Raw genomic sequence first — 11,555 nt, forward strand, 5'->3', positions numbered from 1 at the left:
TAAAAAATGTGAAGTTCGAGAAAACTTTCAACAACTTTCAACAACAAGATTTTGATCATGGAATACTGCCTGCCGCGGACTGCGCAAATTTTTGCCAAATTTTATACCTTGTATCTTGCTTCAAACAGTTGACAAACATTTGTATCTCAATTTCATACTGTATTTATTTCGCTCATTAAGGTGACCAGTGATAAAAAGTCAACGAGGTCTTCTTTATCGAATGTGTTTATCATGTGAGGGTGGTGCTAATAGAAGCGAATCTCCAACCTCGGGGTTCTTGCTAAAGCACTCCCCAATGGCCTCATGAGGTGCCGCCCCTTAACGAAAATGTTTTTTTAGGTTCTTTCGAAGCGTTTCGATATAGAAAATGAGATGGGGCATGGTCAGATCATAGTCATTATAAAAAACCCTGGTCTGTTAATGTATTGTTTGTTTTAGCTTTATTGTCAACTTTTCCTTTGTTGTAAATAAAAAGACAAGTTGCGATTTGTATACTTTTTGATCCCGTTACCATTTTCGACTCTTGGGATTGGTTCATTTATTTATAGTCACATGATCAAATACTAAGCAAAAAAATGATGGCTCAATTGCTGAAAAATCGAAACATTTCGAGAAAAAAAACTAATTTTTTAGCCAATTTTCATCATTTTGATGACGTCATAGAAATAAGAATTATAACAGAGGCAAAATCATCGTCAGCTTGTCAAAACTCCGACGAAAAATTATTAGGGGGGTTCGGCTCATAATGCCGGTCCGGACTAGTCGTCGTGGGGTCGGGTCGGCGACTTTCAAATCAAAGGTTGTCGTGGGTCGGGGCGGCGCTCTTCGAAAGTCGTCGTCGCACCAAGAGGTCATTGAGAGGTACATCGTGGGAGCCTCTCTTTCATTTTATTCGTCCTCAATTTAATCTAATTAATTGATCTGGTCTTTAAAATATTATCGTCATTCGTGGGTCCGCCGTCCTTCGAAAGTCGTCGTTGGTCCGCCGTCCCTCGAGAGTCGTCGTTGGTCCGGCGCCCTTCGAGAGTCGTCGTCTGTCCGCCGTCTTTCGAGAGTCGTCGCTGGTCCGCCGTCCCTCGAGGGTTGTCGTTGGTCCGCCGTCCTTCTAGAGTCGCCGGGTTAAAAAAAAAGAGATGTTTCATTTTTAGACTTAGAGTGTTTAACTAGTGTTTATTTTCCAGAAAGCCACTTTTTCAAATTAGTGAGATTATTCTTACTTGTCAATTGCTTATTTAGAAACTTTTTACTTATTAATTTGCATGTCTGAAATCAAGAAAAAGGTTTTTACCCTGAAAAAGTAAAGTATATATATTTTTTTCTTTTGGAAAGTTGTTAAGGCCCTCCCTCATATTAATGAAAGGGTTCTGTACCTATTATTACTTAGTACTAGGTATGACTGTAGTCATATGTATGTCTTGAAAATATGTAAATACATATGAGATAAACCCAACATTGGGAGTCGTTTGTACATGGGGCAGCTTGTTGTATAGCTTTTAAGGAACACAGCCAAAAGCTACAGATGTGCCGTTGAAAAGGCTGATCCCCTCTCTACCTCGCTCCCTGCGCATTACCAGCTTTTTTATGCTTTACTATATGGTGCTAAATATATGAGAGGGGAACTTGATCAGCCAACACCAGGGTATTCTCTGGCGTCCATGTAACAGTAACGTAAATAAAGTCTGGGATACACAGGCATGAAGTTGAACCCTTCTTACTCTCGAGCTCTCGGGTACCTAATAAACGGGTGTTTGAAATAAAAGCGGGAAGGGTAGAACTATTCTTATAATAAAAACTCTAAAAATTAAACATTCCTTTTATTAACCCCGATGACTCTCGAAGGACGGTGGAACAACGACGACTCTCAAAGGACGGTGGACCAACAACGACTCTCGAAGGACGGCAGACCAACGACAACTCTCGAAGGACGGCGGAAAGGACAACGACTCTCGAAGGACGGTGGACCCTTTTAAAGACCAGATTAATTAATTAGATTAAGGTGGATTCCCCTTGACTGAACGTATTTAAGGTATTTCAAGAAAAATTTGCAAAAAATCTTTTGAAGCCAGGACTCATTACACACCTTTCTTAAGCAGAATATCGTAGAATCCGAATATCGAATTCATAGTGCATGAAATTCAATGCATTTTTCGGAAAATCAATTTCTTTGAGGCATGGTGTATCAAAATTTTGAAGAAAAAAAAAATATTTCAGCCTTTAGGTCTGTTCTAGCAGAGCTCGCTCTCTGGTCTTTTCCATACGCCCATTTCACGCCACAATATCTCCTTTGATTGTAGATTCGATTTCGTGATATTTGACACGGAGTTGTTCTGAAAATTTGCTCTTGGAAAGCTCACCAATCAGATCAAGCTTAGGCTACGCCATATCTTCCTTCGTTTCGAGCGTAAAACTCCTACTCTTCGAGTAAGAGTAAGGCCTAAATGCCTGGAACTGTCTATTGTGTAGACTAATCAAGTTGTATATCTTAGTAACTATAGAAATCTGATTGGAAATCACTGGAACATGACAAAGAAAGGACTCTGGTAATGCAGGTCGTTGCTCAAAAGCAAGATCAAAGGCTCGTTATGCTCCAAAGAAGCGAACTTACAACTTTAAGAAGAAGTGGCTGTGACCACTAACCATAATGCGGCTTCCAAATCGTCAACTGACAAAACTTCAAACAAGAAAAATGAACTTCTCGAGACTGCATCAAGGTCTAAAATAGGTAATACAACCATACCCGAGACTCCTGTTAAATCTACTACAACTGCTACCCCTGACCTTGTTTGCAAAGTTATTACCGGGTAGAAAGACCAATGGAGTGATTCCGAGGAAAGCTGGTAGCAGACGGACAAGAGTTAATTTATTTGATCTCCGTGGCAGGTTCAAAAATCTGTTCATTTACCTGCTCTACCAGTTTACGAGTCTCAACCCTATTCAACCTAAGCTTTTAGGGGCGGTTCAGAACTAGAGGGGAAGAAGGGGGGGGGGCTTTTCCTGTACCACTTAACTCCTTAACTTTTGATCTAGTGGGTCTTTTTGGCACACAAGATCCTTGCCACATAACGTAACTTTTGACAAAAATTTTTTTTGATGACGTCACTCATCATGCCTTATGCCCAAAAACCGAAAATTTCCTTTGTTCTTATAAATAGCTATTGTATTCTAACAAAGGCTTCAGAAAAAAGTTGCATGAGTTTAAAATGCCTATTTTATCCTAAATATTCAATAAATTACGGTTTAAACGATATATTTGACATAAAAAATAAATTTGTATTGAAAGTGTCAATTTTTGTGACACCTTACTGGCAGAAAAGTCATCATGCTAGAGGTGTGAAAATTTTTAGGTGTCAATTTTTTTCATTTTGAAGCTAAATAAAAGTTAAGAAGTTAAAAAATTTCATTGGGCGAAACAAAAAAAATTTCTTGTTTCCGGAAACCGGCCGGGTGAAAAATTTTTTTTTTCTAACCCGGCCGCAAACTTTCGTTCGTTAGTAGTCCGTACTTGTTGTAATTTAGGACAGTCTGCTATAAATTGCGTGGGTTGAGTGGGTGCGTGGGTTAATATTTTTGCGTGGGTCATTTTTTTGCGTGGGTGCGTGGGTCAAAATATTTTTTGCGTGGGTCAAATTTTTTGCGTGGGTCAATTTTTTTTGCGTGGGTCATATTTTTTGCGTGGGTCATATTTTTTTGCATGTGTCATTATTTTTGACGTGGGTCAAAGTTTTTGAGTGGGTCACTATTTTTTTGGTGATTTTTTAGCTAACTCGATTTTTTTACCAAATTAAAACTTTCGAGTTAGCTAAGACGTCTTTTTGTCAAATTAAAATTTTCAAGTTATCTTATACAAAAATGTGTTGTGTATATATCTACGAAAACTAAACAAAAGCACACAGTTTGTATGTAGTAAGACCTTGTGGTTTATTTTACATAGCTGCACTTATTCACTACACGTTTTTTTTTTTATAAGGAACACGTTTATATAGGCTGCACGCATCCCCTCTGATAAGTTTTGATATAGGGGATGCGAATCAGGCTCACAAAACCGTTCTGAACTTAGCAAAAAATCTGCTAACCAAAAAAAGAGTTGAATGATAGAGAACTTTGATTGACAGTTTGTCGTCTTTTGTTATCTTGAGAGTTTTGTTTGCTAATTCAATTCATTTCGATAAACAAAAAGAAATAGAGGAGAAAGAGACTTTATTTGATTTCTATTTACGTCATCAAATAACTCAAACAATACACATCGAGTTTTTTAAAAAATACAAGTCGCCAAAATTCTGCAAAATACATAGCTATTCGGTAATTTTCTCGGAAGCGATATCAGAGCCCGATTCGCATCCCCTATATCAAAACTTATTTGGGGATGCATGCAGCCTAACGTTTATAAGGAACTCGAGGCTGAAAATGGTTCAAGAAATAAGGAATTGTTAAGGAACTGCTCAGGCTGAGAATAAGTGGATTTGAAAATAATGTACCTTATTGGGACTAATTTGACCAAATTTTGATCTTTCAAGGGGCAAAAAGTTCAAAATTTCCTATGTAGTAAGGAACTCAATAAGGAACTTGGAGACTGAAATTCTCTGTAAAAATAAGGAACTCCAGGTTCAGAGCAAAGTTAAGGTTCCTTATAAAAAAAAAACGTGTATAACATTATACAGAATCAACACACACCCGTCTAATTTTTGTAGACACACTTCAGGATCACACTTTTGAATTTCAGCATGCTATATTTCAGGATTCCAGTGTGATGGAAATAAACACTATAACTTTAAGCATAAAAATGAGATATGACTGCTTCTTTTCTTTCTATGGAATTTTTTCCTCCCTTTTCTCTTGCTTTGAAAAAAAGTACAGCGTCTTTATTTCGTCCAATTTTTTAAATTGGCCTTTAATGTACTTAAATCAAAGAAATTACAAGTGGGTTGGACGAAATAATTGACAACGATTAAATTGTTTAGTAATCGGTCGCCTAATGAATATAACTTTTGTAGAAAAGTTTTCAGATTTTGTCGCCATTTGCTTTGTTCTTTAACACTCAAAGGAAACCCAAAAGATTAAAGCGTGCTATGAAAAAGCTATAAAGCTTCTAAAAAAATTCTATAAAGCTTCCTCTTATAAAAAGACACTCCTTTGTTGGAAACATTCTTTCCGACCTCGTTTATTGGAACAAATTCACCATATTATTATTCAAAAAGTACGGAACTGTACAGCTATGCAAAATAAACAAAATAAACCAAAACCTGTTATGTAAAACACATCCAACATTTTGGATGTGACCAGTTCGAATTTCAAGGGAAGGCATTTTTTCGAATTACAGAGGGAATTTTGACCCACGCAAATATTTTGACCCACGCAAAAGATAATGACCCACGCAAAAAATAATGACCCACGCAAAAATTTTGACCCACGCAAAAAATTTGACCCACGCAACCCACGCAATTTTGCAGACTCTTTAGGACATAATTTATGCTGTGTTTATACATAAAAGTTATTCTTAAACTCTATTTCAATGAGCCATAAATTATCAAAAATAGCACAAAAAAAATATTTTCCGGCCGGCCGCATGATAACTTTTTTCCTTCACCCGCATTCCGGAAACAAAACATTTTTTATCATTCGCCAAAAGCTCTATTTTTTCAGGAGCTATTACCAATAATTTTACCTCCGAACAGAAACAGCCCCCCCCCAGGCCGAATAGGGTTAATTCTTCTTCGAATCAAAACCTATTTATTGGGGCTATATAAGTACAGTTTTTCTCTCTGAAACACTCTTTGTAAAAAGGGAGAAGACAGGAATTGAAACAAGTGAACTTTGTTCTTTCAAATATTTTTCATTGAAAGTATGAGATGGTAGACGACTTCCATTGGTCAGGCGATATCTAAGCCCTGAAAGAGAAAAATATCACTTGTCAAAACATGTATCAATAGATTCCCTTTTCTCCCAAACGCTTGAAAATTTCATTATTTGCAACCTTTTTAACTTTGATTACCCAATTAGTTCACTCTCGTTAGAGGGTCCCAAAATTTTCCTACATATAACCAAAGTTAATTAGGTACACTATTACCCTATTGTTTAATCTGAAGTCTAAGAAAACTCACACAGGTGCTGGTTGTTGAGGTGGTTGAGTTGGTTGTTGTTGTTGCTGTTGAGTCTGTGGTGGGGCAGCAGCTGCAGCAACATCTGGTTTACCACCAACTTGTTCAGATGTTGGACCAGAAGGTAAGATTTCTTCTTTGGGCTCAACAATGGAGACGTGATCTGGTAAAGGCTTTTTGGGTCCAGTCTTGCCAGTTGGATCCCAAGGTAACATAATCTTTACTTTAATTCCCAATACACCTGAAGAAAGCAAAATAAACAATTCGCTAGACTGCTCTGGAGGATAGTATTCAAAAGATATTTTTTCGTTTAAATAATTGTCACGATCCCAACAGTAGAAATGTTTCTCTTCTCTATTTTTTTGTAGATTTAGCGTTAGTACTCAGGGGGGAGGGGTCATGCAGTTGGTACCAGACATCATGACGGTTAGTACCGTGGTGGGTCATATTTGATTTTTGGAATTTGCAGTTAGTACGTTGTGGTACTAACTGCTGTAAAGGGTAGTGTAATATGAAATTTAACTTAATCAAATGGTACTTCTAGGGTACCTAACTGCTACGAGGGGTGGTGTGCTATAAATTTCAGGTCGATCAAATGGTACCTTTAGGGTACCAAGTGTAAAAAAGGCTGGTCTTACCCTTATCAATAAGCCTTTTTCAATGTAGGATGATATGTTGGATGAAATGTTGGACCGGTTTGCGTCAATTCAAATTTTTGGAAAAAGATGAAAATTCAAAAAAAGAAGAAAAAATCGTGTTGGAAGGTGTTGGATGAAGTTTGATCGCCATCAAACATTTCATCCAACATTTGCAGCGAGATCAAAGAAGCTCTCTCATTGAATTGTGTAATTTTTCGTGTTGGATTGGTTTGGTGGTACTTTTTTCTTTATTTTTTTGAATTTTCATTTTTTTCCAAGTCATGTCAGATGAAATGTTGGATTGGTTTGCCCCGGCCTTGATTTTCGCTTCATCCAACACAAGTTTTTCCATCAAACATTTTATCCAACATTGGAAAATCATGTTGGACTGGTTTGCCCTGACCCTTACCAAATCAGCTTGAATCTGAAATCCCATGTCAAAGATTGCCTGTTTAAAAATTATGTGCAGATAAATTGCCAGTTTTTTGTTTTTATTAAGTTGTGCATCACTACAGGGGGGGGGGGGGTACCAAGTCAGTGTACTGGACCTTAGGGTACTAACTTGATTTTTGGTCGGGGCTTTGACACCACCCTTTTAGTACACTGTACTAACTTTTTTCCACGGCTGGGGCTTTGACACCACCCTTTTAGTACATTGTACTGACTTTTCTCAATGACCGGATTTTTATACCACCCTTTTAGTATATTGTACTAACTTTCTTCCACGGCCGAGGCTTTGACACAACCCTTTAAGTACACTGTACTGACTTTGCTCCATGACCGGATTTTTGATACCACCCTTTTAGCACACTTTACTAGCTGTTTTTTTTATCAGATAAGTTTAGAAACCACCCCTTACAGCGGCACTGATCTAATTTCTTCTTGGCCAGATAAGTTTAATTGCCACCATATTCAAAGTTTTGAAGCATTTTGTTAAGAAAAGCACCAAATTATATAAAAGGAAAGATTTGAGTATTAAAATGTTTGAATCCTTGTAGTACAAACATCTAGCTGAAATTAGCACGTCAAAACACTCAAAACCAACTTTGAGTTATTTTCCTTTCTATGACTTGATTTCTGGTAAACTGAAGCAGTTTTTCTTTTTTGAAAAAGAAAAATAAGAGACTCTAAAGCTTCGATTTGAACGTTTACGTACATTCGAATTCTTTTGTTGCCATAATGTAGATAGGGCTTTAAAGAAAATGTAAACAANAGTGGCCTAAACCAGTCAAAAATCCAAGAACTTTAGCAGTAAGTTTGAAAAACCCATTTCTTGGTCGCCATCTTGATTCAGTGTTTTTTCTCTACCTTTTCTCCGAAATCTGCTGCCTCACCACGTGATCAAAACATTACATCACCATATATCAAAAGAAAGCTTAGAACCTCTACTTTCCGTTTCTCTTTACTTCTACGGCTTGCAAAGAAGCCAATGGGAGAAATATAGCTTAGAAGATCACTATGTCAAAAAAACGACTATACTCGTCTGCCGGAACGTATGCTCGACGACTATACTCGTCCGCCGGGCTGAAAAGGTTAACCAGCCTTGACTTGAAAGTCTCAGACCAGCTTGGACCTGGAAAATTAGGGCAAATATACATGGGAATTCTCTGGGTTTGAGTGTTTTTACCACTGAAATTAGTACAATGTACTAACTTCTCACTGTATATCAATTCAGAACACCACCCTTTTTAGTACAGTGTACTAACTTTTTCAATGTATTTTTCTCAGAGGACTACCCTTTTAGTACACTGTACTAACTCAATTTAACCTAAAAAATACACCACCCCACCAGCTATGGGCCAGTACACCGACTTGGTACCCCCCCTGATCACTACAATGTCTTCTCAAGCTTTTCTCCCAGTCTTTCGTCAAACAATACAAAAGTGATATTTTTTTATTTCTTGAGTTTTAGACCTAAATAATGTTGGGCAGACTTGACTTTAAACGTTGGGTCTTGTAGCTTTGTATCATATGTTAGGCTTTGAGTTTATTATAAATCAAATAGAGAAAAATTACCAAGGTTAGTGTCAACCCCAAGGCTGCCTAGGGTATTAACAGGTTTCAAATAGTGATTACCTTGAGTTTTGGCCACTCAAGACCACTAAACAGGGCAGAAGAGGGGGTGTTGCTGGGTGGTGCCAGCCTGGCAAGTAGTCAAATGCACTTAGTACTTTGGGGGTACTGAGTGCAAACATGGAGGTATAAAGAAAAACAGGAGTTGAATGTGTTGGTAATTGGTCGTTAAAGTCTTTTGATTTCTTTTATAAAATGTATCAAAAGAAATTCTAAGGTCGCCCGATGAAATAAGACTTTAGTGGAACTCAAGTTTGCTCTAAACATTCTACTTTAGGCGTACAAACTTTCGCGAGCAGAAACTTTCGCGAGGACGAAAAATCGCGAAATTCACGACATTTACTTTCGCGAATTTAACGGAAAAATATTTTTTGCGAGCATAAACTTTCGCGAATCAAGACGTAAAATTGAGAATTTTCACATGAAAAAATGGCTTAGAGGGGCAAATACTTCTTGGATTGGCTTGAAATATTTGTCTTTTGACTTATTAGTATTTTAGCAGGCTAAAAAGTGCCATAAAAGTTACATTTTATTCAAAGTTTGAAGTTTAACAGATTTTCTATTTTGTCAAGAATTTTTCGCGAGCATTAACTTTCGCGAATGGCCCTTCCTAGAATTTTTTAAGACATTTACTTTCGCGAAAAGGGCCAAAATTCGCGAAAATCGTGAAAGTTTCTGCTCGCGAAAGTTTCTACGCCTAAAGTAATTATCAGTATTGAAGATTCTAGCCTTTTAATATACGAAAATTAAATAAAACTTCGTCCACGACACAAGTTTATGTTCCATTTCGTAATTCGTTCAATTTTGTTTTGAAAATATATTTTCTCAAGCCAGAAAATGAAAAGTTCTTTAAAAGCACGCACAATTTCAGACTCAATTTGTGGACATAAATTTGCTGGAGAATTTTGAAGGAAAGTATCAAGCAATAGAGTTCACCTAAAAGAAAACATTGATCGAAAAATCCTATTATTTGATGAGGGATTGCCAAGTTTACAGGCCTTTAGTCCAAATATTTTCTTACACTGATGTCAGAAACAATGAATCTCGTCTCAACTAATTTTTAAAGCTTCAATGAGCCAATAAGATTTCACCAATGCATAAAAGAGCTCATTAAAAATGCACGATATATGAGATTATGAGCATACATACAACGCAACTTTTCTAATTGTAGGGCGAAAATAGTAACAAAACTAGTGACAAAAATAGTAACTAAGTGTAACAAATAAGTATTTTCGATTTTCGACCTATTTTGAAAATTTTGTGTGTACTTAATTTTGCGATTTTGTATTTTTGAAAAATTTTAACGGTATTAAATTTCGCGAAATTTGGCCTAAAAAATTGCAAAATTAAGTACCCGCGAAATATAATACCAATAAGGTACTCAATGTCTAAACGTTATTTAAACAAAGAACTTTAAAGGATACTTCTGATTTCTTGTACAAAACAATGCTATTTTAGATAAGCTTTTGTGGTGGTTAGACCCCAAGTTTTAAGAATCTTACCTTGTCTGAGGTATACATGACGAATTGCTACGTCAATGTATTCTTCAATTGGGAAACCACTGTGAATCATGAATCCATCTGTAAATTTCATGGACTTGGCTCTTTGACCTCTAAGTTTTCCAGATACTACAACTTCACAACCTTTGGCTCCACTTTCCATGATGAATCGAACAACACCATAGCAAGCTCTAACAAAGTTTAAGAAGTTTAAGGTTTCATTATTGATTACATAATACACAACTACTTATAATCAGCCTGAACCTTTCATGTCAAAAAAGTCCCGAAAACTATGAAAACACTTTTACCTGAAACACCTTTTCTGAACCTTTCATGGTTTTCTGGGTGTTTTTGGCAAAAACATTTTCCCAAAAACACCTTACCTCTCGAGGTGGTGTGTTTCCAGCATTTCCTGTGTTCCTGGTATTTCCATAAATCAACTCTCAATTTTCTCCACTAAACTCAGGCAAAAATGCCATTTCCAAGAAACACCACCATTTGGTGAACCTTTCAGTGTTTCTCTGGTGTTCGAGGTGTTTTTCAAGACGATTTTGAAGCTCTTGCAGTATCCTGTCGGAACCAATCAGATAAAAATCGGGTTGAAAATCGGGGAAATTAGCCAGTCGAGACTTTTTTTACAGTTGGCTTCATTCGGTGTTTTTAAAAACTTTGAAAACTGAACCATTTGTGTTCAAAAGTGTTTTCTGCAAACCAGGTAAGCAATGTGAACTGAACGGTTGTCGTCTGAAAAATGTACAAAGATGGCAGAAAAAATTCAAGAAAATAATCAAAAATCACCATCAATAAACGACTTTTGCAGTCCGTCAAAATGCATCATAAATGAAGAAAACGCACTAAAAGATACCCTACAATGCAGGAAGTGCCACCGTTTAGTCCATTATCTTTGTACAGAACTGCCACTTTACCAGATCCAGATATGCTTGCCATACAAATCAAGAAGTTTCCAGTGTCAAAACTGTACCAAAATAGCACCGCAGGTAATGGAAAGGTATAATTCAAATGAAACATCAAAAATTGAAGGATTCAAAAACGAAATCAAAGCCTGTGAGAATATAATGAAAAGGCAGGACGAAGAAATAAACCATTTAAAAGCAAAAGACGTCAATGTTATGGTCAACGAAATGAAAGAAACTATCGACACCAGAATAACCACGCTTGAAAAGAAGATTGAATGCATCATCGAAAAGAAAGAAGAGAAAAGACCACCAATGAGCTACGCTAAAATTACA

The 11,555-nt window shown here is 36.8% G+C and overlaps 1 protein-coding gene across 1 annotated transcript in view; it reads right to left on the minus strand.

The window, feature by feature from the left end:
• Positions 1-5,810: 5,810 nt before the first annotated feature.
• Positions 5,811-11,555, minus strand: part of LOC136816474 (small ribosomal subunit protein uS3-like) — a gene marked incomplete in the record, with an annotated part of 11,161 nt that continues 5,416 nt past the window's right edge. The window contains 3 exon segments of the mRNA XM_067072810.1: positions 5,811-5,885; positions 6,099-6,336; positions 10,309-10,496. Coding sequence (XP_066928911.1) covers positions 5,879-5,885; positions 6,099-6,336; positions 10,309-10,496 — 433 coding nt within the window.

Source organism: Clytia hemisphaerica, unplaced genomic scaffold (genome assembly GCF_902728285.1).
Source record: "Clytia hemisphaerica strain Z4C2 unplaced genomic scaffold, Clytia hemisphaerica genome assembly, whole genome shotgun sequence".
NCBI lineage: Eukaryota > Metazoa > Cnidaria > Hydrozoa > Leptothecata > Clytiidae > Clytia > Clytia hemisphaerica.